This window comes from Saccopteryx bilineata, chromosome 1 (genome assembly GCF_036850765.1).
Source record: "Saccopteryx bilineata isolate mSacBil1 chromosome 1, mSacBil1_pri_phased_curated, whole genome shotgun sequence".
In the NCBI taxonomy this organism is placed as follows: Eukaryota; Metazoa; Chordata; class Mammalia; order Chiroptera; family Emballonuridae; genus Saccopteryx; species Saccopteryx bilineata.
Window position 1 is genome coordinate 122,154,020 of NC_089490.1, and position 27,938 is coordinate 122,181,957.

Consider the following 27,938-nt stretch of genomic DNA (forward strand, 5'->3'; position numbering starts at 1 on the left):
GGGAAGAACAAAAGTGAGTTGAGACTATGGCTAGGTTCCCTTGTGCTTACTGTGATATGATACCTATTCAGTCTACAATGGTACCTTGAGATACAAGCAGACCAACATACTTTTTTAAGATATGAGCTGTGACTTGGTCCGTATTTTTGTTCGATATCTGAGCAAAATTCCGAGATATGAGTCGTGATTCAGGAAGCTGCCCCTAGTTGGCGCACAGGTCCAGTATCGGCAGCACAACACCAGCATCTCGTTCTTTCTCACATGTTACCTGCAGAATCAAGTCATCATGCGCTGTACTTGTTCTTGCATCATTTTTGCATTTTTTACTAACTTTTTTTGTGTACTATCACGGGGCCAAAGAAAGTGAGTGTAAAGGACCATGGTGAGAAGAAAAAGAGAATGATATTGATAGAAGTAAAAGCAAGAAATAATAGAAAAATGTGAGTGTGTTGTACGAGTGATTGAACTGGCAAGGCTGTACGACCGCAATACATCTACAATTTGTACCATCCTTAAACGAAAGGATGCCATCAAAAGCGCAAATCCAGTGAAAGGAACTACAATTCTATCCCAATTAAGGACAAATATCCATGAAGAAATGGAGAAACTTCTGCTGGTGTGGGTGAAAGAGAGCTGGCAGGAGATACAGTGACAGAGACTGTAATATGCGAAAAGGCACATATTATTTATGGTGACTTCAAGAAGAAAGAACCATCAACCTCAAAAGAGGCAGCAGAAGATATGTTTAAGGCAAGTCACGGCTGGTTTGAAAATTTCAAGAAGAGATCTGGCATCCACTCGGTGGTGAGGCATGGTGAAGCTGCAAGTGCTAACATTAAGGCAGCTGAGAAGTACATCGCATGTTTTGCTGTGCTTATCGCAAATGAAGGCTACATCCCCCAACAAGTGTTCAACTGTGACAAAACAGGATTGTTTGGGGAAAAAATGCCCCGGAGGACACTCATCACTGCAGAGGAGAAGAAGCTGCCGGGCCATAAACCCATGAAGGACCATCTGAACCTTGTATTGTGTGCAAATGCTAGTAGTGACTGTAAAATAAAGCCACTGCTTGTGTATCATTCTGAAAATCCTTGAGCCTTTAGATTCACAAGATTCTTAAAGAAAAACTGCAGGTTATGTGGTGCACCAATCCTAGGGCATGAGTTATGCAGCAGTTTTTTATTGAATGGGTAAATCTCATCTTTGGTCCTGCAGTGAAGAAATATCTTCAAGAAAATAAACTCCCGATGAAAGCATTACTAATCCTTGAAAATGCTCCAGCCCACCCACCTGGTTTTGAAGATGACATTCTCTATGAGTTCAAATTCGTGAAAGTCCTCTACCTCCCACCCAACACAACTTCAATCTTACAACCTATGGATCAGCAGGTCATTTCCAACATTAAAAAGCTTTACACAAAGCACTTGTTCAGCCGCTGCTTTGAGGTGACTGAGAATACAATTCTAACCCTTCGAGAGTTCTGGAAAGATCACTACAACATCATGATATGTTTACACATTATTGACTTGGCATGGCAAGAGGTTATAAGAAGAACCTTAAACTCAGCATGGAAAAAGTTATGGCCTGATGTTGTTGCAGACAGGGACTTCGAAGAATTCGAACCAGAGACCGAGACCGAGGTAGAAATGTTGGAGGAGAATGTGTCCCTCGGAAAGTCGACGGGTCTGGAGGTAGATGAGGGTGACGTAAACGAGCTCATCAAGGAACATGAGGAGGAACTCTCAACTGAGGAGTTGAAGGAGCTACAGATGATGCAACATACGGAGCTTCTGCAAGGTTAGTAGTGAGGAGGAGGTAGAGTCGGAGGAAGTGATTTCTACAAGTGAAATTAAAGGCATGCTGGTAATGTGGAAGAAGCTTCCAAGTTTCATTGAAAAGAAACACTCAGAGGCCCTGACCGGTTGGTTCAGTGGTAGAGCGTTGGCCTGGCGTGCAAGAGTCCCGGGTTCGATTCCTGGCCAGAGCACACAGGAGAAGCGCCCATCTGCTTCTCCACCCCTCCCCCTCTCCTTCTTCTCTGTCTCTCTTTTCCCATCCCACAGCAAAGGCTCCATTGGAGCAAAGTTGGCCAGGGCGCTGAGGATGGCTCCATGGCCTCTGCCTCAGGCACTAGAATGGCCCTGGTTGCAATAGAACAACACCCCAGGTGGTCAGAGCATTGCCCCCTGGTGGGCATGCCGGGTGGATCCCAGTCGGGCGCATGCGGGAGTCTGTCTGACTACCTCCCCATTTCCAAATTCAGAAAAATACAAAAAAAAAAAAAAAAAAAAAAAAAGAAAAGAAACACCCAGAAAAAGTTTCAACTGGCCATGCTTCAGCAGTTTTTAATGACACTTGTTTGTCACATTTTCATACATTTTAAAAGGCAGGCAAAAGCAAACCTCTTTGTATAAATTTTTATTCAAAATCCTGCAAGTGAAAGTGCCGAAAGTACAGCCAAAACACTGAAAACAGGTGATGATTAAATGAAAAATATGTATTGTTAAGCTTAGGTTAAGTTTAAAGTTAAGAAAGTGCATTTTTTTACAATTAAGTTTTTGCAGTTTCATTTTAAGTAAAGAAAGTGCAGTTTTTGTCTCTCCCCGTTTCCAGCTTTAGAAAAATACAAAAAAAAAAAAGAAAGTGCAGTTTTAGTTTTGTTTAAAGTGAAGAAAATGCAGTTTTAGTTTACATTTAGTGTTAAGAAAGTGCAGTTTTAGTTTACGTGTCTACAGTGCCTACATCCCTGCCTCCCTCCCTCCCTCCTCCACCATTCACCTCATTAGCTGCACTCATCTATCTCCAAGGTAAGAATACAGTACTAAATAACACTTTTTTATTTCATATATTTTGTTATGCATTGGTAAAGTATACATGTGTGTTTAATTAAAAATGTCTTTTTTCATAATTTAGGATGGTTTGGGGATGTTTCCCAGGGCTAGAACAGATTAAATCTATTTTAGTTATTTTAAATAGGAGAAATTTGTTTGATATATGAGTTGATTGACTTATGAACTTGGTTACAAAACGAATTAAATTCATATCTCAAGGTACCACTGTATTCCTGACAGCTGCAAACAGGGTTTCTAAACCAGCTATTGGTTGTGTTGCTACCCACAAGAGGGTGTAGTTTCACACATTACAGGTATAATACATGCAGGCAGCTACTGCAATTCAGATGAAGTTATAAGGGTTTGGAACAAGTCACCCCAAGATGTGCTTTTGTGGTGTGTGGATTATTTTGAGCTAAAGACGACTGAGGCCCTGCAGGCTAAAGAGAAATTTTTGCCCCTCTTAATTACCTAGAAGAATTTAAATGAGGGGCGTTCCCCATAATAAGAGATTATCAAAGATAACTTTTTTGACCTGTCTATACTATATGCAGGCAAGCTATTAATTACTGAACCTCTGCTGCTCTTGTCCTGCAGTGACCTTCCTCCCCTCTAAATTGCCAAGGCACCTGACCTTATTCTTAGTTTAAAATGCCATATACACTCATTTTAACTTTCTATCCCTGAACCTCTTATGTACGTGGGGTTCCCATATATATATATATATATATATATATATATATATATATATATCCAAATCTAATTATGTTCTCTTCTTAATCTGTCTCATGTGTATTTAATTATTAGACCAGACAAAGAACCTTGAAGGGTAAAGGACAGTTTCTTTCTCACCAATAGGATTCCTTACCTGCTGATCACTGCTCACCTCAAAACTGCTGCAGTATAAAGATCCTGGGACCTCTAGTATGAACTGGCAAGTTAAGAATTTTTGCCACCCTAGCCAGGTGGCTCAGTGGATAAAGCACCTACCTAGTGCTCCAGAGGTCATGGGTTCAACCACCAGTCAGGGTACATACAAGAAGCATTCAATGAGTACACAACTAAATGAAACAACTAAGTGAAATGACAAATTAATGCATATCTCTCTCTCCCCCCACAAACTGATCAAATCAATGGAAAAATTAAAGAAAAGAAAAAGAATTCTTGCCAAGTCAGACCGCCAGATCTCTACCTACAGAGTCTGGTGGAAGCAGAGTGGTGAGAGTCTTCCTTCCTTCCTCCCACCCTCCCTCCATCCCTCTCTCCCTCCTTTCCTTCCTTTTTTTTAATTCCTCCTTCCCTCTTTACTTCTTTCTCTTTCTTTCTTTCTTTCTTTCTTTCTTTCTTTCTTTCTTTCTTTCATTCATTCCTTTTCTAAATTTATATTAGCAGGAGAAAATATGTTTGAAACTAGTTTCATTAGCTTATTGATTTTAGAGAGAGGAAGGGAGAGACAGAAACATCAATCTGTTCCTATATGTGGCCTGACTGAGAGTCAAACTGGCAGCCTCTGCACATCGGGACAATGGTCTAACCCAGGGGTCCCCAAACTACAGCCTGCGGGCCGCATGCGGCCCCCTGAGGCCATTCATCCGGCCCCCGCTGCACTTCCGGAAGGGGCACCTCTTTCATTGGTGGTCAGTGAGAGGAGCATATTGACTATCTCATTAGCCAAAAGCAGGCCCATAGTTCCCATTGAAATACTGGTCAGCTTGTTGATTTAAATTTACTTGTTCTTTATTTTAAATATTGTATTTGTTACCGTTTTGTTTTTTTACTTTAAAATAAGATATGTGCAGTGTGCATAGGGATTTTTTTATAGTTTTTTTTATAGTCCGGCCCTCCAACGGTCTGAGGGACAGTGAACTGGCCCCCTGTGTAAAAAGTTTGGGGACCCTTGGTCTAACCAGTGGTCCCCAACCTTTTTTGGGCCACGGTCCAGTTTAATATCAGAAAATATTTTTACGGACCGGCCTTTAGGGTGGGACGGATAAATGTATCACGTGACCGAGACAATGGTCAAGAGTGAGTCTTAGATGGATGTAACAGAGGGAATCTGGTCATTTTTAAAAAATAAAACATCGTTCAGACTTAAATATAAATAAAACAGAAATAATGTAAGTTATTTATTCTTTCTTTACAGACCAGTACCAAATGGCCCAGGGGTTGGGGACCACTGGTCTAACCGATTAAGATATCTGGCCAGGACAGCTTGGTTATTCTTGGTTATTTGGTATGAGTACACATGAGTTTTGTTAATTCTGTATTTCTTTATCTGGTTTCTTTCATCTTGTCATATGTCCTGAGAGTATGGCCTTTATGACCAGTGAAAATAATATTTTCTCTGGTCTCCACCATCCAGAGAGTATACCTGCCAGGATACACCTTTCTCTCTGTCCAGCCATGCCAAGCTCTCAAGGGACTTTTCTGTGTCTATCCATTTTATCCTAGAGATAGTAAAAACAGAGCCTCTCATTCCTTTTTTTTCTTTTTTAATTTTCTCATTGATTTGAGAAAGAGAGAGAGAGAAGAAGGGAGAGGGTGTGAAGGGAGTGAGACAGAGACAGATGCATCAACTTGTTTCACTTAGATCCATTTAGTTGGTAACCACTGTTTGCTTCTTGTGCCCTGACCAGGGTTTAACCTGGGACCTTGGCATGCCAGGTGGACCCTTTATGCACTGAGCCACCCAGCCAGGGCCAGGCCCTCACTTGTTCTCCACCAGTCAGAGGGTGCATATTCATCTGCCAGGCAAACAAGGAGTCTGTGGGTCCCAGTATAGTAAACCCAAACACCCAATTCGAAAACGAGGAGGGACATGTGATTCCCTGTGTTTTGGAATAGCTGTTTCTAACTCTAGAAGTGAACTTATCTTGTGAGGGTTGCATCTTGTTTTTGAGGGTTGCCTCTTTTTGCACTCTGTTTTGGGGATACATCTTGCATCCATAGTTCTTACTGGTTTGAGTTGTTATTAAGATCCTACTTGTGAAGGCCAGATGATGGGTCTTTTGAATTAGAAAAAGTTCTAAATTAAAAAGAAAAAAAGTTATAGAGAGCTCTCATATTGTTATAATGGCTAGTCACCAAGATTCCTTAATAAGATGGAAAGACAGAAATTAGAAAAAAAATCAAAGTTTACTCAGACCCCTTTCCTTTGCCTTTGCTCATTTGCAGATATTCATTTAAAAAACAACAAACATTAGAACATCGGAATGCAATTGTCCTGCACTTAATAAGAAGCAAAGGAAAATAATTGCAAAATCTTACTAGCAAACAACCTAATAACTTTCTGTTCTAAAACTTGAGCTTGGTAACTGTCAGGTTGGGAGATATATATATATACACACACACACATGCGCGCGCACACACACACACACACACACACATAGTGTGTCCGTAAAGTCATGGTGCACTTTTAATTGGTCACAGGAAAGCAACAAAAGACAATAGAAATGTGAAATCTGCACCAAATAAAAGGAAAACTCTCCCAGTTTCGTACCTATTCAGTGCAGTTTGATGTGGGCTCAAGCACAGATTTTTTAGGGCTCCTTAGGTAGCTATCCCTTATACCCTCTACAGACTCATCACTGACTGATGGCCTACCAGAACGGGGTTTCTCCACCAAACTGTTGGTTTCCTTCAACTGCTTGTCCCACCGAGTAATGTTATTCCTATGTGGTGGCGCTTCATTATAAACACGCCAATATTCACGTTGCACTTTGGTCACAGATTCGAGTTTAGCGAGCCTCAGAACACACTGAACTTTCCTCTGTACCGTCCACATCTCGACTGGCATGGCCGTGGGCTGCTCTGCTGGTGTTACATCATCATCTGCGCACGCGCACATGCTGCCACATCATCCTACAGAAACTGGGAGGGTTTTCCTTTAATTTAGTGCAGATTTCACATTTCTATCGTCTTTTGTTGCTATGTATGTATGTATATATATATATGTATATATACATATATGTATGTATAGAGAGAGAGAGAGAGAAAACAAAAATGAGAATTATGGGACTCATTCCAGCAAGGTAGAAATCTTTAGATGGTGATTTTCTTTTTAATTGAATAAGTAAAATAGACATTCACGAGCTCAAAAGAAAGGTTTTACTACATCACTACCTAAGGTTGGGTGAGCCTCAAAATCCTCTTGTTGTTTCCCCAATGTTAAGGGCCCTGAACAAGTCTACTCTATTTATCCCAGTTTGGAGAATTTCAGAAAACTAGAGGATAGAGATTACAATAAAAAATCTGACCAGCAATCATTTGGGACAAGAGTTAGTCAAGGTAATCAAGTTAAAGATTGACAACAGGGCCAACGTCTCTTGGTGTGATCCCTCACTAACAACCCAAAGCTTTTTTACATAAGAGTGGCTAAAAGATAGAAAACAGAAATTTTCAGGACTATTTGATATAGGAAATCCATGAACTATGGTGCCAAAACCCATTGGTGAAGCCTTGACTCAGGCTACAATTAGATTAAAAGAATATAAAGCTACACAGATTGGTAAAATTATGAAAATTAGAGGGTTTTTTAAAACATGTCTTATGAAAAGAAGTTATGTCAACTTTACCGGAATGTTTTATGTGAATGTTGGTTATGTCTGGCTGGAAACACATCTCCTACTCAGTATTATAAAACCAAAACTTAATGAGCCATCCTAATGGAGGCTACAGTTAAGAATTAAGAGTTGATGAAATTAAGATAAAAGTTTACAGGTGAGTTGGTAAATTTTTTTAAATTGACTTTTAGATAGGAAAGCATAGAGATAGAAACACATTGATTTGTTGTTCCGCTTATTTATGCATTTTTGTATGTTCCCTGAGCAGAGATCCAAACTACAACCTTGGTATATTGTAAAAATGCTCTAACTGAGATACATGGCCAGGGATGAATTGGTAAATTTTGAATGGGTTCTATGTGAAGTGTCTCTTTTACCTGATTGTATTGTGGAAATAGACATTGTGTCTCACTGGGAGAACATGCCCCACCTAACATTATAAAACAGAAGGCATATAAATTCACCCTTCAAGCAATATTAATTAGATATGCTAAACAGAAAAAAATTATAGTTTCATTTAAAGACTCATTGCAAAAGGATTGAAATGTTAGAGAAAAAAATTACTTAAAACCAAAGACTAGGCCCTGGCCAGTTGGCTCAGTGGTAGAGCATCAGCCTGGCGTGCAGGAATCCCAGGTTCGATTCCCGGCCAGGGCACACAGGAGAAATGCCCATCTGCTTCTCCACCCCTCCCCCTCTCCTTCCTCTCTGTCTCTCTCTTCCCCTCCCGCAGCCAAGGCTCCATTGGAGCAAAGTTTGCCCGGGCTCTGAGGATGGCTCTGTGGTCTCTGCCTCAGGCGCTAGAATGGCTCTGATTGTGGCAGAGCGACGCCCTGGATGGGCAGAGCATCGGCCCCTGGTGGGTGTGCCGAGTGGATCCCTGTCGGGCGCATGCGGGAGTCTGTCTGACTGCCTCCCCGTTTCCAACTTTGGAAAAAATAAAAATAAAAAAACAAAACAAAACAAAAAAAACCCCAAAGACTATAAAACTGATATTATTGTACAGGTGATTGCCCTCAGATATTCTTCACTCCTTGGTCTAAGGTCAATCTAAGGGCCATGATGAGAGGATTTCTTAAATCCAGGATTCTCATAATTTTTTTATAAATGAGTGATCTCCTGAGCCTAGTCAGAAAGAGAAATAAAATTTCTCATATTCTCTTCTTCCCAAATCTAAACCAATTTATTATTGATCCTTTTTCTCCCAGTGCAAGCGATTGCCTGTGTCCTAGGCATGGGCATGGCTTTCTGCCTTCGTGGGACTTGTAGGCTGCCAGTGCTCTTGGCTATGAGAGGGGATGACCCTGAAGGGTAATAAACTGCACCCTCTTAAATCCATGGAATCATTTAGTACTTCCAGAAATATTTACTGTTTGTCCAAGCTGAAACCTGATAAGACGATTGAAAGATTTTTATTAACTTTTCATCAGAAATTTGGCAAAATTGGAAGCTGATGATTCAGAGCTTGATAGGAATTTTTTAAAGGTCTTCTCCTCTAAGCTAAAAAAAAAAAAATACTATGTACCCAGAGGGAAAATATCAGTTAGATCAACCTATAATGTCACTTAAGTTACAACCCAGTTCTTTGAGGAACTGAGAAAAGCTATTTTTCTCTTATAAATCTTTGTGAAACAGAAATTCAGCTCTAGAAATAGTTCAAAACCCACCTATCTTTACTATCCTCAGTTTCTAAGACTGAAGGTAAAAAGGGTATAGCGGTTGGAGTTGTTTTTTTCTTTTTAAGAACAAATGGCTATAGAAGCACCTTTGCCCAAAATCTAGCTGTAGCTTTCGTAAGATTGTTTTCTCTCTAAATACTAATAAGCAAAAGCATTAGCTATCTAAGCAGGTAACCTTAATTTATTCCATCTTCCAGAAATAATTTGAATCTAATTCCTTTACGTGATTATACTCATCTCTTGAGAATCGTTTTAAATAAAAGGCTATGACATCTCAGGAAAACACTTGTGTTTACCAGACACTTAGAAAATATGATAAAGGGGGCCCTGGCCAGTTGGCTCAGTGGTAGAGCGTCAGCCTGGCGTGCGGAAGTCCCGGGTTCAATTCCCGGCCAGGGCACACAGGGGAGGCATCCATCTGCTTCTCCACCCCTCCCCCTCTCCTTCCTCTCTGTCTCTCTCTTCCCCTCCCGCAGCCGAGGCTCCATTGGAGCAAAGATGGCCCAGGCGCTGGGGATGGCTCCTTGGCCTCTGCCCCAGACGCTAGAGTGGCTCTGGTCGCGACAGGGCAATGCCCCAATGCCCTGGTGGGCGTGCCGGGTGGATCCCGGTCGGGCGCATGCGGGAGTCTGTCTGACTGCCTCCCTGTTTCCAGCTTCAGAAAAAAAAATATGATAAAGGGTACAGATAAGCAGCCAGGTGAAGAGGTACAGAGAAAGAGGTCTAGGAAGATCCCAAATGCAGGAGCTTGTGTCCCCATGGAGTTGGGGTGTATCACTCTCCCAGTAAATGGATGTGTTCATAGACCTGGATGCCCTCTGAACTATATACTATTGAGATTTTTATGGAGGCTTTATCTTGTAGACATGATTCTGTTATAAAGTACTGTACCCCAGATTCTGAAAGGCACCATACCTCATTCCATCAGGTTTACGTAGAAACACCATGTCCAGATGAATTTTGAACAGCTTTATTAAAGGAGATTTATTAAATGTGCTGGTCGCATATGGCTGACACAGAGCAGCAGATCCAAATTGTGTAGTTCCCAAAAATATTTCCAGGGTGTTTATATACCCTTGATCACACATGGGTGGGAGAGAGCATGACATCATGGCACAAGCTGACAACATTTGTTTAGGGGATATACAGAAACATTAAGACTTTCAAGGTAACACAATCAAAGATGTTTACAAATCTTTTAGGGTTCATCTTCCCTCTCTAGCCTAGAGGTATTTCACTCTCAAACTTCCAGGAAGAGGGAGGAACTACAATCAATGCAAGGTGGTATGTAAATTCTGTCTCCCATTGAAAGAGAAGAAGTTTCTTGGTTAACCTTTATTTTAGATTTAAAACTAAATGACCCATTGTTCTTGCATGCCAGAAACTTCTACATTCTTCTCCCTCCCCTCCCCACAGGAAGGATGGGACAGGAAAACCTAACCTTTCCTCCTAGAATATCAATATTAATTTTTTAGCTTTTTGGTACCTTACAACAATCCCCACTGGTTTTATTTCCTAAGTCAAATCCTTAATGTACTAAAGAGCATGAAGCTGTTGTGTAGGAATATTTACTTATAACGTTGTAACAGATACTTAACAGACAGCATTAATAGCAATACAGTTCACTAAAGAAACAAATACTACTGATTAATTTTCTATAAATTGTACAAATCTTTTACAACTTACATAAAATTAACTGGCTTTTATAACAATTTACTTTCAGTTAGAACTCTTAATTTTAAAACTTTTAACATTTAGTGACAATTAAGTTGGTTTTTGTTTTACTCTAGTTTTCCTTTCTCCTAAAGTCTGATTGAAAAGAGAGTACTTAGTAAGTTTCTTCATGCATTCACTGTACGTAGACCAACCAGCTTCCAGTTTGTGGTTGGAGTAGGACACGCCATCTTTCTACCTTGGCAGCAGTGGGAGTTGTCAGGATCATGGTGTGTGGACCTATCCACATGAGAGTCAGTCTTTGGGTGATCTATTGGATCTCCTGGTAATGCTGGAAGTGCCTCTTGGACTGTCTTTTGAACAATTAGCTGAGTAGCCTGCAAACTCTGCAAGCAAGCACTTAAGGAAGGGGTGGTTACATTTCCTTTATGATTTGATTCATACATTTTACTTATCCTGACCTTTTTGGTGCCTGTGGGCACAATGTAACTTCAAATTAGCTTCTAATTAATATTGGGTTTCTTTCCTACCAGCTTTGAGACTGTGGATACAAATGCAGGTCCAACGCTAGAATGGGCAAGCTAAACCTGGAAAGAATTCTATATAGCAATTTCCTAACAACTGTTACTGTAGCCTATTTTAGAAGGAAAAACTTTTATTTATTTGTCAATTATTTATTAAAGTCTATTTCTAAATGTTTACCTGGGAAAATTCCTTTCTTTTTGTTTTTTCATAATTTCCTTACTTCACTTAGTATTCACTTGGATACAAACTTAACATTCAGATATTATGCCTTTTGTAATAGATGCAAAGTCTGCCTTCTCTAATTATCCTTTTCCTGTTGGCAAAATCTTTTTCTAATTGGTTTTGAATAAACCTTTTGCAATAAGGGTCCCAAAACCTCACTGGTTTTGAGTGGCATCTACTCATTTGAATTCCTAATTCTTATGTTCCGATTTTAGGCAGACTGGAAAAATATATATAATAAACAATAAAATTAAAACAGCTAATGTTGACAAATACTATACCAAGCATCCTAATACAATAAAGTGACTAAAGCCTACTAGATTATTAAGCAAAAACAAAGTTCTAACCAATATAACAGGATTCAAAATAAAATTCTTACAGTCACAAATGTTCTTAACATGTTAACATAATTTTACTAAGTCTGTGTTTACACCATTACTGCTTCATATTATTTGCAAATGTAACCTAATTTTACTTTATTTTGAGAAATATCCCAAAGAGCAGGAGTTACATATATTCAGGAAAAGTCCACAAGGCACTGGAGTTGTGGTCACATTCTATACTCTATCTAGAGTCTAAGTTCTAATGACCATTGCTTTTTAACTGGAATTAGGAGCAGGTCCCAGCCTAAAATAGGCATGGGGGCATTGAGACAAGAAGAATAAAGGAGACACTATACATTAAGTAAAGCAATAGAAATTAGACTGTCAATATTCACAGTAGAGATCTTCGAGGGATAAATAAAACTCAAATATTCAGGCAAGGCATAGTAAATGGCCCTTGTGTTTACAAGAAATTAAATCAATTTACCTGCTACTTGGAAGAAATACCTTAGGCTCAGTAAACGGTGTTGTGAGATGGGGTCAATGGCCTTGGGCACTTTTAACCTTCAGTGGCAAGTTCCAGCAAGCTGGGCAAGGTCAGGTTACAGGTAGCTGGAAAAAGCTGGAAGAGACTGAACTCTCCCTCTGCGGAGCAAGGGGGCAGCTTACCTTCTTGTGTTCCTTTTTCCCACAGCAAAGGCATGTCTTCTGGTTGGAGCTGAGAAGCCTGGCAGGCCTCAGCTCAATGACTTTTCTTTCTACTCTTGAAGCAGGGCCCTAATGGAGTCCTGTGAAGCCCCTTTGGGGCGTTAGACTCTTTAAGGATATATGCCAAGAACTGGTATTTTCCTGATCATTTTTTAAGGCTTTATTTGCCTTTTTTGTTTCTATCCTGTTCATTATAGACTTTAAAAGCCATGCTCCGAAGATCTTACTGAGGGGCTTGAGGGCCCTTTTCTGTCTATATAAACTCTTGAAAAAGACAAAAGCAGCATTATTAGCTGGATTAAATCAAGAAAAACAGGTTCAGTGTCTCCTTTAGCATTTCAGAGTCTCTCTGCTGCTGAATAACTCAGTACATTAGTATTTAAAAGAAATTTTAACAAACGCATGATAAAAATAGGTTTGCAGAAGTTCTAGGATATGACTCCCTTTCTTATATTATTTAACATTGAACAGTATTGTTTCAAAATGATAATAAACTAAATATTACCTAAAAAAGACATTATTAACTATTTCTAATATTTAAACTAAGATTTCAATATTATAGGGCTATAAAACAGTAAATAAAAGAATTAACAAAAGGCCTTTGAAACAATATATGCATTTTTACATGGAAAATACTTTTTCACACAGCAGTGGGGGAACAATAAGTCATCACTCCTAACCCAGTGGTCGGAAAACCTATTAGTTAATAGAGCCAATTATTAACAGTACAATAACTGAAATTTCTTTTGAGAGCCAAATTTTAAATTTGAACTATATATGTAGGCCATTCCCTACTGAGGCAGCGCCCACACATGGCACTCCGTTGGAGAGCTATACCTAAGAGGGCAAAAGGCCCCATGGGGCCCACCAGCTGTTATGAGTGGCAGTTTGCCGACCAGGGTTCTTAGGAAAGGGGGAAGAGGCATAGGTATCCGACAGGCCTGTCTCATTTTGCACAACCCGAGGCTAACTGAACCTCAGCCAGGGCATCACAGGATGGCAGCAGTGGCGAGGCTCCAGGCTTAGTCCCAAAGCAGCGCCTATCCTTTTCAGGGCTCCGTTCCATTTTCCTTCGCCGCCGGATTAGGGACACGGGTGCCATGGGAGAGGTGGTAAGGATGGGCGGGTGTTTCTAAGAACTAAGCCGACTTTTATTCTTTCCCCTGGCAGCTGTCTAGCTTAGTTTCTTATAATAAAAGCAGCAAATTAAAATACAATTTATTTATTTATTTATTTATTTATTTATTTATTTATTTTTACAAATTTACCTTCCTAACAGTGGGCTGTTTTAGCCTATGAGGTTTCCAATTTTTCCCACAATTCCCTGAAAATTCTTTTTATAGTTTTTACTATAATGGTTAATGCAGTGGGTCTGCCCTATTTCTGCTGTTACTATAGGCTTCCGAGGGTTTAACGAAAAAGAGCCTTGACCCCTTCAATCCTCGAATTTTAGGACCTTAGAACTTTCCTTGGCTGCTTATAATGTGAGACATCTATTTTTCCACTGCCCTTCTTCCTTACAAAAAGCACATTGATTCTTTCCTAGCCAAGTCCTATTCTTCCTTGAATTTCTTCTTTCTTTTTTTTTTTTTTTCTGAAGTTGGAAACGGGGAGGCAATCAGACAGACTCCCGTATGCGCCTGACCAGGATCCACCTGGCATTCCCACCAGGGGGCGATGCTCTGCCCATCTGGGCCATTGCTCTGTTGCAACCGGAGCTATTCTAGCGCCTGAGGCAGAGGCCATAGAGCCATTCCCAGCGCCCAGGCCAACTTTGCTCCAATGGAGCCCTGGCTGCGGGAGGGGAAGAAAGAGACAAAGAGGAAGGAGAGGAGGAGGGGTGGAGAAACAGATGGGCGCTTCTCCTGTGTGCCCTGACCAGGAATCGAACCCGGGACTCCTGCACACCAGGCCAACGCTCTACCACTGAGCCAACTGGCCAGGGCCGAATTTCTTCCTTCTTTATTTTGCTCCTTTGGGGATCCCTTATCCTTAAAAGAGTTTGTCTCTTGGAGTGCTGCTACTATTGCTTTAGTGATTCTTTTTTCCTGTTTTTGACTCAAATTTTGCTTGACTACGAAGACATGGCACCTGCTCTGTATCGAGTATGTTTTACGCTACTGTGGCAGATCCATTGTTAAGGTTAGCTTTGGTCAATGTATGGAAACTGATCGTGACAGCCTGGTTTCACAGTTATGACATTCCAGACTGCCCTTACTATCTGGGAATTAAAAGTTCCTGTTGCTGCTACTTATTACAAAACTGAAACTTGTTCCAGGAGAATCTAAGAATTAGTGCACTAATAAAGCAAGAAAGATAGGACAGATAATTAACTAGCACCCAGAATAAAGGGTGTTTGACTATAAAGGTATTAATTATTACACAAAACAAGGGGAAAAAGCCAACAGAAAAGAATAATTTCTTCAGGGGAGAAATCTAACAGGGCGCCCTGAAGCTAGAATTCAAGAACAACAATTCGCTACTTAAGATTGCTTTTTAGTCAGAAGCTTCCAATTTTGATACAAAAGCTTAAGCCAGGCCTTACAACAGAAAAAATTTAGACATTAAACAAAGACTTATACACACATGAACATGCTTTATTTCAATTAAAATAATACCGGATATTTTGACAAACAAAAACAATGCTTCATAGATGAGGGAAGGGCTTCCCCTTGTGGCCTCTCAGGTGCACACAGGCCACGGCACCAGAGAGTTCTTTAAACCAGGAGTTTCTAGACACATTAAAAACAAAGACTGAGATCTCAACAAATACAAAGGTGTCCTTGAAAGTCCTAAGATGGGACTGATCAGCTCAGTATCAACTCAGTCCCTACTCAGGTTTCTTCCCGAGAACACCGCCAAACACGACACCACCAAATGTCCCCACTCAGGTTTCTTTGAGAACACAATTAGACACCTCTGGAAGTTCTGGGCAGGATGAAGTCCCTACTAATGCCTCTCTTAGAGAAACTGACTTTTCTGAAGGCCCTCAGCAGAACTGATGGAACTGGTCCACTTGGTTCCCACTAATGTCCTTCTAAAGTATAATCAGATGTTCCCCAGCAAATCCCGGGCAGGACCAAGAAACTCTCCACCGACGTCTCGGTCTTGGAGAGTGTATCACGTGAGACCACGTGTGATCCCCATGTGATACCTTAAGTCTAGATAGACTGTAGACTATTTATAAACAGCAAAGTAGTTGGCCCTACCTATGCCAGAGTTCCAAATTAGCAAAGCCGAAATTTTGTTCCACTTACACGCTACTGAAGTTACAAATTAGTAAAGCAAAAGGGTTTGCTTTACCTACTAGTTTCCAGAGTTTCAACTCAGCAAAACAAAAGATTTACTTTACCTACAGAACGGAGTTACAAATTAGTAAAACCACAAATCTAAGATTGGCCACAAATCCAAGATTGACCTTACCTACAAGTTTCCAGAGTTTCAAATCAGCAAAGCAGGAGATTGGCCTTACCTACACACTGGAGTTACAAATTAGTAAAGTCACAAGTCTACTTTACCTACATCCTAGTCCCAGAACAGTACTAGTCCTAAACAAAAAAGTGAAAGCAAGAATTCAGAAAAAAACAATTCAGTAAAGCCAGAGAATTGCTTTACCTACCTCCTTGATTTTTCTGCCAAATTGTCCAAATTGTCGAATTTGGGAACCAGGGGTGTCTAATGGAGCTGTCTGGACCCACAGAAAACCGGGAACCCTGGAACATCTCAGGTGGCACCTCTCCTCAGGATTCAAGTGGGGCCAGGCAGCTCAGCGGAGAGACCTCTGATTCGGGGTGTCTCTACCCAGTGACGTGAAACACCGGATCCCAGACAAGCCCCCATATGTTATAAAGTACCATACCCCAGATTCTGAAAGGCACCATACCTCATTCCATCAGGTTTACATAGAGACACCAAGTCCAGATGAATTTTGAAGAGCTTTATTAAAGGAGGAGATTTATTAAATATGCTGGCTGTATATGGCTGACACAGGGCAGCAGACCCAAATCGTGCAGTTCCCAAAAATATTTCAGGGGCTGCTTATATACCCTTGATCACACATGGGTGGGAGAGAGCATGACATCATGGCACAAGCTGACAACATTTGTTTAAGGGATATACAGAAACATTAAGACTTTCAAGGTAACACAAAGATGTTTACAAATCTTTTAGGGTTTATCTTCCCTCTCTAACCTAGAGGTATTTCACTCTCAAGCTTCCAGGAAGGGGGAGGAACTACAATTAATGCAAGGTGGTATGTAAATTCTGTCTCCCATTGAAAGAGAAGAAGTTTCTTGGTTAACCTTTATTTTAGATTTAAAACTAAATGACCCATTGTTCTTGCATGCCAGAAACTTCTACATTCTTCTCCCTCCCCACCCACAGGAAGGATGAGACAGGAAAGTCTAACCTTTCCTCCTAGAATATCAATATTACTTTTTCAGCTTTTGGTACCTGTAAAGCCAGTAGCCAGGGCCACCATCACAGCAGCCTGGCCCATGCAGGTTCGCATTGGATTCGGACAGTCAGTAAAGAAACAATGGAGCCAAAAACTGATGAGCCATTATTTTTAATTCTAGCTTGCACCCAGCAGGCAAGTAAAACACACACTGGGCTCCAAAACCCACTCACATTCAGTGCTCACAAAGCTACTTGACTTATCTGAGTTTCCTAGAATCAAAGGTTTCTAGCTCACCAGACTTATTCTCCTCTGTTCCCCATCTCCTTCCTTCTCCCTGCACAAACTGGCTTCTCACTCAACACTCCGCCATCTTGGCTGTTTCTCCTGGCCTCTTCCATGTGGCCTTTCTCTGCTCTTTGCTCTCTAATGCTAATTTCAGGAACCAAGAGAGCAAGCTCCTGTGCTGCCCCCATTTTATAGTGTAGATTCATAACCTTTAATCCAATATATGAAATAGAGAAGTTTCTATTACAAAGTCACTTATCTGGGGCATGATGGGATTGCACCACCCCACATCAAAACGGGTGGGAAAGTCTTAATCCTAAAACCAAGCCCCAGGCTACAAGGATCCTGCCTGCCCACAGCCCACAGAGACACACATTAATATCACCTGGGCAACCTGACCAGGTGGTGGCGCAGTGGATAGAGTGTCAGACTGGGATGCGGAGACCCAGGTTTGAGACCCCGAGGTCCCCAGCTTGAGCGCGGGCTCATCTGGTTTGAGCAAAAGCCCACCAACTTGAACCCAAGGTCGCTGGCCCCAGCAAGGGGTTACTTGGTCTGCTGAAGGCTCGCGGTCAAGGCACATATGAGAAAGCAATCAATGAACAACTAAGGTGTTGCAACGCTCAACGAAAAACTAATGATTGATGCTTCTCATCTCTCTCTGTTCCTGTCTGTCCCTCTCTATCCCTTTCTCTGACTCACTGTCTCTGTAAAAAATAAAATAAAAAATAAAAAAGAGTCTGTCTCTGCCTCCCCACCTAAAAAATATATATCACCTGGGCAATGGCCTCCACATGGGCAGTGCCATCTTTAACAAAGTGAGCATAATACATTTTATCCGCCCAACAGTACCTTACAACAATCCATCATTAAATCCATTTTTAGCTCTTCTCCCTCTCTCTCGAGAGTGTGGGACCAGGCTAAAAATTCCAAACTTCTAATCATGACTTGGCTGTTCCACTGTCCAGCCCTCATCCAGAAACCGTACAGAAGTCCATTCTCATTAGAACAAAAAACACTCCTATCACCCAGGAAATTACAAGGATCTCAGGAGCCCAGTTTCAGGAACCAGGCTCAAAGACCAAATATTAGAACAAAACATATTTTTAGTGCTCTTAACACTTAGGAAATACCAAGAGTTTTAGGAACTCTATGCCAATAATAGGGATGAAGACCAAATATATATTTATTATTAACGACAATACAAAGAAGTATTAATCTGTTTTCTATAGTCATATTGTTAGTAATAATATTGGTGTTATATATCCAGAATTATATATAGTATATACTTTTTAACTTTACATAATCTATATTATTGGAACACATCAAATATAATTATGTATATTTTTGCTGGAACACATCAAAAAAATTTTTTTTAGAGAGAGGAAGGGAGAGAGAGACAGAAACATCAAGCTGTTTCTGTATGTGCCCTGACCAGAGACTCAAACCAGCAACCTACGTGCTTTTGGGACGATTCTTCAGTCAACAAACCTATCTGGCCAGGGCTTAATTTTTATTAATTTTTATAGAGACAAAGAAAGAAAGAGAGAGAAGTGGGAGGGGAAAGGGAAGCATTTGTTGTTCCACTCAGTCGTGCATTTTTTTGTTGCTTCCCATGTGTGCCTTGACTGGGGATCAAACCCATAACTTTGTTTCTGGACAGCATTCTTAACTGACTGAACTAACTGGCTGAAGCCATGAACGCATCAAATTTATAAAAATCCAGAGTCTATATGATATTAACAACAGAAAATAAAATATAAGGATCTCATTGATCCTTATGGAGAATGCTAGGATACCAACACATTATTCTAAAAATAGAAGCTACATAAAGAGAATGGATGAAGCATTTATCTCACCTTCCCTGGAAACTGCCCCTCAGAGTCACCTGAGGGAATAATGGATAATAGATGAAAGGAAATTTCTCTATAGAGAAATGTTCCAGTTAATGAAAAAAGAAATGCTAAAATTAAAATATTACCGATCTACAATCCCTAATGAAATCCTGGTGATCAATGTCTGCTGAAATCATAAAAGGAGAGACAAGGCTTATATGTCTCTTGATTTGATTCAATAAGATACACACAACATCTATGAAGTCTTCCTGCTCTCCCCAAATTGAACCAGAATCTGATCAAATCTCTATACCTAATTACGAGTTTTACAGAAAATATGGGAGACAGAAGATCCACATAATACCGTGGGATTTAACCAGGAAAATCCAAGATGGACAATTCAACAGATCAAATGGCCCAGTTTTTTTGTTAAGGAATATATTCAAGAAAAAAAAAAGATGATCACAAGTTATATATTTTAAAAGATTTAAGATACAGTTCAACCAAATGTAGTGTATGAATCCTGAGTGGATCCTTATGTTAACAAATCAAATGTAAGAACACTTCTAAAACAATTAGAAGAAATTTAACTGGATATTTGATAATATTAATTATTAAATTTCTTAGGCATAGTGATATTATAAATATTGTATTTTAAAGATACAGACAATAAGAAAAGTTTTAATGTTTCTTCTGTCAGGATTCGTTTTACTTACCTTGTGCCTGGGGTGCTTATGACATTTGATTTGAAGCTGTAAGGGTTAGGAAATAGTGTACTTGCATTATACTCTCTCTTAACTTCTTCATGACTCTTTTCTTTGAAATGCAATAAGAAACTTATCTTTCAGGCAGCCTCTGGGAGGCATCCAGGAGGAACCCACAGGTTAAGAAAGAAGATGGATATTATGAATCACTCAGCCACCGAGAAGTGCAGAGATCAAGAAGAAGGAAGATAGCTTGTTTTCTATCTCAAGATCAGAGCATACTGATCTGCCTTAGGACAGTTTATCACCCCTTGCCTAGGTGACTAACTGCATGGAATTTGCCCTTTGCACCATTACTAATAGCCCTGAAATCATATACAAACAGTCAGCAGAGTGAGCATGTTAAGGCAGACTTTGGGTCCGAAGCCCTTTGCCTTCTTGGGTTTACTGGCAATTCAATTAAAAACACGTAATCACTTCAGTGCTCATCTCCATGTATTAGCTTTATAGCAATGAGCAGTATGAGCTCTGGCTTGTTCTAGTAACAAAATCTGAAAGATGAATAGAAACCAATTTCAACTCAAATGTCACTCTGATAAACTCATCCCTGAAACCCCAGAGTAGGTCAGCTTCTCCTGTTATATAGTGTTATAAGTACCTTAAGTTATCCCTTCTGATACTAAAATAATTGTAACTAAATGATTAATTATGCAAGAATCATTTAATGTCTTTTGCCCTAATAGTATATAAGACCCAATGAAATCAGGCACTGTCAATTTTTGCCTCACCACTGCAACTCTAACACATTATGCCCAGTAGGCATTTTAGTATAGTGAATGAAAAAAATGGTTATATCTCTGTATAATAAGAGCCTATGGTGAACTCCTAAATCCACTGGAATATCAAGGATTCATAAGGAGGCAATATCCCTGGATTCAAATCTTAACAGTCATTTACTGTGTGAGACTGACTTAATGACTTAACCCAGGGGTCCCCAAACTACGGCCCACGGGCCACATGCGGCCCCCTGAGGCCATTTATCCGGCCCCCACTGCACTTCCGGAAGGGGCACCTCTTTCATTGGTGGTCAGTGAGAGGAGCATAGTTCCCACTGAAATACTAGTCAGTTTGTTAATTTAAATTTACTTGTTCTTTATTTTAAATGTTATATTTGTTCCTGTTTTGTTTTTTTACTTTAAAATAAGATATGTGCAGTGTGCATAGGGATTTGTTCATAGTTTTTTTTATAGTCCGGCCCTCCAATGGTCTGAGGGACAGTGAACTGGCCCCCTGTGTAAAAAGTTTGGGGACCCCTGACTTAACCCTTTCCTGTAAAATAAAGGATTGTTGGGAGGAGATAATGCATTTAAAGTTTCATACCAATAGTTTTGCTTTTTGTGCTTTCAGTTACCTGCAGTTAATGGTGGTCCAAAAATATTAATGGAAATTTTTAGAAATAAATTAAGTACCATATTTCCCATGTACAAGACACACCTTAATTTGGGGGCCTGAAATTTGGGGGAAAAATAACAAAGTTATTGACCTCAAGTTTTATTCATCATAAAATTCATACCACTCCTCATCACTGTCAAAACTCCCATTCATTAGCTTGTCCCATCTGTGTCTGAAAACGAATCACTGTCTTCATATATTGCCTCATCCTCAGTTCCATCTGTGGCATTTGAAATGCCGCTCTTCTTAAATGACTTGACAATGATCTCAATCTTGATATTATCTCAGGACCTTTCACCCAGGTACAAACTTCTCCTATCGTTGGTTTTTTCACTCTTCGTGCTGGTGTCATATTGTCCCCAGAAGACTTCATCCATTGGTTCCATTCGTCTTTCAGGGCAGCTTTGAAGAGTTTGTTGATGCTGACATGGTTGGAGCTGAGATGTCAAGCCTCCAGGTATGACTGCAAATTTTGTTTTTGCTCTGCAGTAATCTTGTTGGTGTTTTTTGTTATGTGTGCCCTGAACTGATCAAGCACCAATAGGGAAGGTTTGTGTAAGAGCCCACTTGGTCTCCTTCTCCAAACTTTCTCAAACCAGATCTTCATCCCATCCTGATCCTTCCAACCCTTGTCATAAACGTGAACAATCACTCCTCGAGGAATGTCTTCTTTGGGCATTGTTTTGTGTTTGAAAATCGGTATAAGAGGCAGCTTGTATCCACTGGCACAACAAGCTAGGACAACTGTATAATGGCTCTTTTCATGTCCACTTGTCTTCACAGTTACAGTTTTCACCCGCTTCTTACCAACAGTTATGTTACATGGGACATGAAATTGAAGGGGGACTTCATCCATATTTGCAATCTGTTCCAACTCATATTGATGTGTCTTTTGATATTGAATGGCAAAATGATGAAATTCAAGGACCTTCTGCTCATAGCTTTCAGGCATCTTTTGGGAAAGTCTGGTGCATGTATGCATGCTTAGTCCATTCCATTTCATGAACCTGAAGCACCAATTTTGTCCTCCTTTGAAATCAGTAACTTCTTTTTCATCAGCAGTACTTCTTGCCTCATGCTGAACCATCTTTGTGGACACAGGAATTCCAGTTGCCCTTTGCTCTTCAATCCATATCTTCAGTTCCCTCTCTACATCAGGCCATTTTGCTGACTTGCCTCTCATGGCCTTCTTCTGTCATGGCATTTTCAGTGGGGGTTTTTTCTTCCAGTCTTGGATTGATTTCTCAGTTGGAGGAGAACCAAACTTATGTTTAGCAGCATGATTTCCATTCACTTTTGCAAACTGGATCACTTTTAACTTGAATTCAGCACTGTATGAAAATCTTTTCTGAGGCTTTCTGGGTAGAACTTGGCAAAACGTAACCTACCGTAATATACTGGTAACAAGTTTGAAACAATGAGCACAAAGACAACAAGCGTGAAAAAGCTGGAAATGCAAGGAAAAAAACCTACAACCACTGTATAAGATGCACCCACGTTTTAGATCCCAAATTTTTCAAAAAGAGTGCATCTTATACATGGAGAAATATGGTAATAAGTTTTATTACAAGCGTGATAAAATTTCACACTGTCACACTTAATCCTGCCAGGGACATGAATCATCCTTTTGTCCAGCATATCTATGCTCTATCTATACTCTATCTGACAGTCACTTAGTAGCCATCCTGGTTAGATGGACGGTTACATATTATAGTCCATGAATTGCCTACAGCATTCACCTGACTTTATTTCATCACATAGCACATAGGCATTGTGTCATCTTACTTCATCACAAGATGAAGGGAGAGTATAGTACAATAAGATCTTTTGAGAGAGAGAAACCACATTTACATGACTTTTATTACAATATATTAAAACTTTGTAATTAGTTACTTTTGTTAATTTCTTACTATGCTTAATTTGTAAATTAAGCTTTATCATAGGTATGTGTATGTACAGTGTGTTCGTAAAGTCATGGTGCACTTTTGACTGGTCACAGGAAAGCAACAAAAGATGATAGAAATGTGAAATCTGCACCAAATAAAAGGAAAACTACCAGTTTCATACCTATTCAGTGCAGTTTGATGTGGGCTCACACACAGATTTTTTAGGGCTCCTTAGGTAGCTTCCCTTATAGCCTCTACAGACTCATCACTGACTGACAGCCTACCAGAACGGGGTTTCTCCACCAAACTGCCAGTTTCCTTCAACTGCTTATCCCACCGAGTATTATTCCTATGTGGTGGCGCTTCATTATCAACGCGCCGATATTCATGTTGCACTTTGGTCACGGATTCAAATTTAGCGAGCCACAGAAAACACTGAACTTTCCTCTGTACCGTCCACATCTCAACTGGCATGGCCGTGGGCTGCTCCGCTGTATACACAGTGTTATGTCATCATCTGTGCAGGCGCACATGCTGCCACATTATCCTACAGAAACTGGGAGGGTTTTCCTTTTATTTGGTGCAGATTTCACATTTCTATCGTCTTTTGTTGCTTTCCTGTGACTGATCAAAAGTGCACCATGACTTTGCGGACACACTACATAAGAAAAAACAGTAGGTATAGAGTTGTTACTATCCATGGTTTCAAGTATCTACCGGGGGTCTTGGAACATATTCCCAAGAGATAAGGGGGGACTACTGTACATAGAAGTATCTAATAGTTGTTAACTATTATCTAGTTATTTATTCAGAAACTGTTCAGAGAACCAGAAATTTCATGGAAAATGAGAAAGGTGATATCTTTTTTCTCATAGAATACTTTAGTAAGGGAGAAATTAATAAGCAAATGAATAGCATAACATTGGGCAAATATATATATGATAAAGAATAACAGAAACACACTTTTAAATGAAATAACTTGAAAATAACTCTCGGCCCTGGCCGGTTGGCTCAGTGGTAGACCGTCAGCCTGGCGTGCGGAAGTCCCGGGTCCGATTCCCGGCCAGGGCACAAAGGAGAGACGCCCATCTGCTTCTCCACCCCCCCCTCCTTCCTCTCCGTCTCTCTCTTCCCCTCCCGCAGCCGAGGCTCCACTGGAGCAAAGATGGCCCGGGCGCTGGTGATGGCTCCGTGGCCTCTGCCCCAGGCGCTAGAGTGGCTCTGGTCGTAACAGAGTGACACCCCGGATGGGCAGAGCATCGCCCCCTGGTGGGCGTGCTGGGTGGATCCCAGTCAGGCGCATGCAGGAGTCTGTCTGACTGCCTCCCCATTTCCAGCTTCAGAAAAATACAAAAAGAAAAAGAAAATAACTCTCAGAAGAGATATCTCAAAAAACGAAGGAAATGAGCAATGCAAAAATGTAGGGGGAAAGGAATAGTAAAAAAAAAAAAATTAGCTCTTCTATAATAATCTGCTCTGATTGTATATTTATTTTTCATCATAGTTCTGTCAATTTTTTTGCCATATTTAAAGCTATTATTTAAAGCATACATAACTAAAATTGTGAAATCTTGCCCTGTCAAGATAGCTTAGTTGGTAAAAGCATCTTCCCAATATGCCAAGGTTGTTGGTTCGATCCCTAGTCAGGGCACATACAAGAATCAACCAACAAATCCATAAATAAATGGAAAAACAAAATAAATATTTCTCTCTGTGTGTCTCTACCTTCCTCTCTTTCTCTCTATAATCAATCAATAAATAAAATTTTTAATTGTGATATCTTCCTGGTGAATTGAACATTTCAACATTATGAAGTGACCTGATTGTATATATATGCCTTAAAGTATTTTTTATTTATATTAAAGTTAGACCAGTTTTCTTTTGGTCAATAGTCTCATGGTATATATTTTTCCTACATTTTTTTCAACTTTTATGTTTCCGAAGGACGCTCTAACCATCTGACTTAACTGGCCAAGGCCTATAATTTCTGTTTATTGTCCATTGTAAGGCATGTTTCCCAAAGAAAAGTGCCCATCTCAGAGTGGGCACACAGAAGATTTGTTGAATAAATGAATTTGTTGAGTGAAGACAGCACTACGTCAGTTGCTGGAGAAAGTTAAGTTCTGCCATTACTGGTACATAGTTCCTCAGTGTTTCACTTACCAATTAATTGTATGATCTTTTCAAACATACATACACTACCCCTTTCAAAGAGCTCTTAGAAACTTTTGACTACAAGGCTCTCCCTTCCCCCACCCTGCTGGATGGTATGATGCGTTTCCTCCCCTGTTAACCACAAGGCAACTGGAGAGGGTGGGGGACTTGGGTATAAAATAGATCCTGTAATTTTTATATGGTAAGGAACTGGGGTATGGTGGTAATTTGCCTTTGGTTAGTGAACACACCCCCTCTTTCTTTCCTGCTGCAACACAATTCTTGTGAACAACAAAGTAGATAACATTAAAATTCTGTTTTAGTGATCATATTTTCCACAAGCGTAAAAGACCTGAGGCAAAAATGAGCACCATTGTGCTTTAGAGAAAGGGAAGCAAAAGAAAGAATGATAGTTTAGTGCTGCTGCTGTTGTTAGATAATTAATTTGACCTTTTATTTGATGTTCTCTTTCCCATCTTTACAACAAACCATACATTTCCTCACTTGTTGCTCTTGTTCCTTTAGAATGCCTCTTCTCTACCCACCTACCCAATCTTACTGTCTCCTTCAACGTCAACTAATATTTACTGACAACAAGACAATATATTGTTGCAGTCAACGGAGCACCCCAGGAGTAGCTCACACATTGTCTTCCCACAATGTCAGGATTATTAGAGGAGATGTCAATAAGTCAACCACATGCAGATTACATGCAGAGAAGGGTATTTGATTGATGCAAGCAAAATGAGCATCCCAGTCCAGCATCCACAAGTGAAGTGGTGGGCATCAATCTCAAGTCAAGCAGCTACAGTGGCCACACACCTCCATGTAGCGGAAGTCCGGCAAGCTCAGACGTGAACTATCAGTACAGCCAGGCTACAGCATTGGGTGGTCAGAGCTCTGAGTTGGTGTGTCCTGATGGAATCTTTTCTTTCCTTTCTTTCTTTCTTTCTTTCTTTCTTTCTTTCTTTCTTTCTTTCTTCCTTCCTTCCTTCCTTCCTTCCTTCCTTCCTTCCTTCCTTCCTTCCTTCTCCTCTCTCTCTCTCTCTCTCTTTCATTTTTGGCAGGGAAAGAGAGAGAGAGAGAGAGAGAGAGAGAAAGGGAGAATAAGAGAAAAAGAGAAACATCAACTCACTGTTCCAGTTAGTTGTGCAGCCATTGATTACTTTTTATATATGCACTGACCAGGCCTCCAACCAGCAACCTCTGCACTCAAGGAGGATGCTCTGTCCACTGAGTCATCGGCTCAGGGCCTGAAGGAATCTTTATCCAAGTGTCCAGACTTGTGGTTTGCAGTGTTCTGAACACCTCCTAAAGGCATTCCCATTACACTCCATTACTGGTCTTGACGTAGCACTTGACATATTGTCATGGCTGACAGTGACTCCATATTGGATTGTCAAAAGTGTCCAAAATGTCCACCTTGCTCTTGCTCTAGGCAGATATAGACCTTGGTCTTCAGAATGTTGCAATTTCGGTATGTGGATAAAACATTTATACCTGAAAAAAATGTAACTATAATAAATACTAAACAATGGGTGTTAACTGAAAGATTTGAACAATAAAATAATAAAATTTCAAAAAATATCTAAGAATAATTATGGATGAAGCCTTATATAAAAGGTACAGTTTGAACTGGACATTTTTGAATGAGCAAGATTCAGATAGTGGGAATTCATTTGAGAAAAATCAAGAGCAAAAGTATTAAAGAAGGGGCCTTACCTGTGATGGCACAATGGATAAAGCATCGACCTGGAATGCTTAGGTCATCAGTTTGAAACCCTGGCTTGCCTGGTCAAGGCACATATGGGAGTTGATGCTTCCTGCTCCTCCCCCCTTCTCTCTCTTTCTCCCCACTCTCTAAAAATGAATAAATATCTAAAAAAAAGTATTAAAGAAGGAATGCTTATGGCATAGTCTTAAAACAATGACTAGGCTAATATGACAGAGTTTGGGTTTTTGGAAAAAAGTGATAAGGCCGGGAAATAAACATTACAAACAGAATTGGGATGAAGGTGATTCATTAAATAAGACTAAGGAGCAAGAAAAAAAATCATTTAAGGATCTCTGTGTGTATGTGTGTGTGTACGGAAAGGAATATAATCAGAGCTATGTTTTACTACACTGACTATTACATGAGGATTCAGAGACACTGTGTATCAGGGAGAGGAAAATAAAGAAAATTTTAAAAACCACTTCTGTTTCAAAACAGTAAAAGAAAAATGGTGGTATTATCATTATAAAATTTGAAGTGTGAAAGTAAAAATAAATGAGTGAGTTTTGTACAGTTGAGCTCTATGAAGTTTCTTCCTTAGTTATTCGAATCTGATTTGGCCACCTCAAAACAAGTTGACTTAAGAAGAATTTATCATCCTCACAGTTCTGTGGGCTGGTTGGATGGCTGTCTGTCAGTTTTAATGGGCCCACTTGTATAGCTGCTTATGTAGTTGGAATGCTGGCTGTCACCAGGGGAGTCAGGTGTCCTCTGCATGGCCTGCCATCCTATGGTATGATAAACTAGCTCTGATGTGGTAGTCTCAGGCAGTATTCCAATAAAGCAAAAATCTATCTGCTGCTGAAAGTTCTTGCCTTAATTGTTTTTGAAGTTTGAAAACTACATCCATGGTCAGAACCCAGGGTCATGACCTAATCACTTCTTTCCTTGCAAAGTGACTGTAATGCCTAAAATGACATCAAAT

At 40.1% G+C, this 27,938-nt stretch overlaps 1 protein-coding gene across 1 annotated transcript; it reads left to right on the forward strand.

The window, feature by feature from the left end:
- Nucleotides 1–393: 393 nt before the first annotated feature.
- On the forward strand, nt 394–21,188 carry LOC136319319 (tigger transposable element-derived protein 1-like). Its single transcript, XM_066252623.1, has 3 exons — nt 394–1,797; nt 19,892–20,066; nt 21,155–21,188. The coding sequence occupies exons 1-3, from the start codon at nt 1,167–1,169 to the stop codon at nt 21,186–21,188; spliced, it is 840 nt and encodes a 279-aa protein (XP_066108720.1). The 5' UTR covers nt 394–1,166.
- The last annotated feature ends 6,750 nt before the right edge of the window (nt 21,189–27,938 follow it).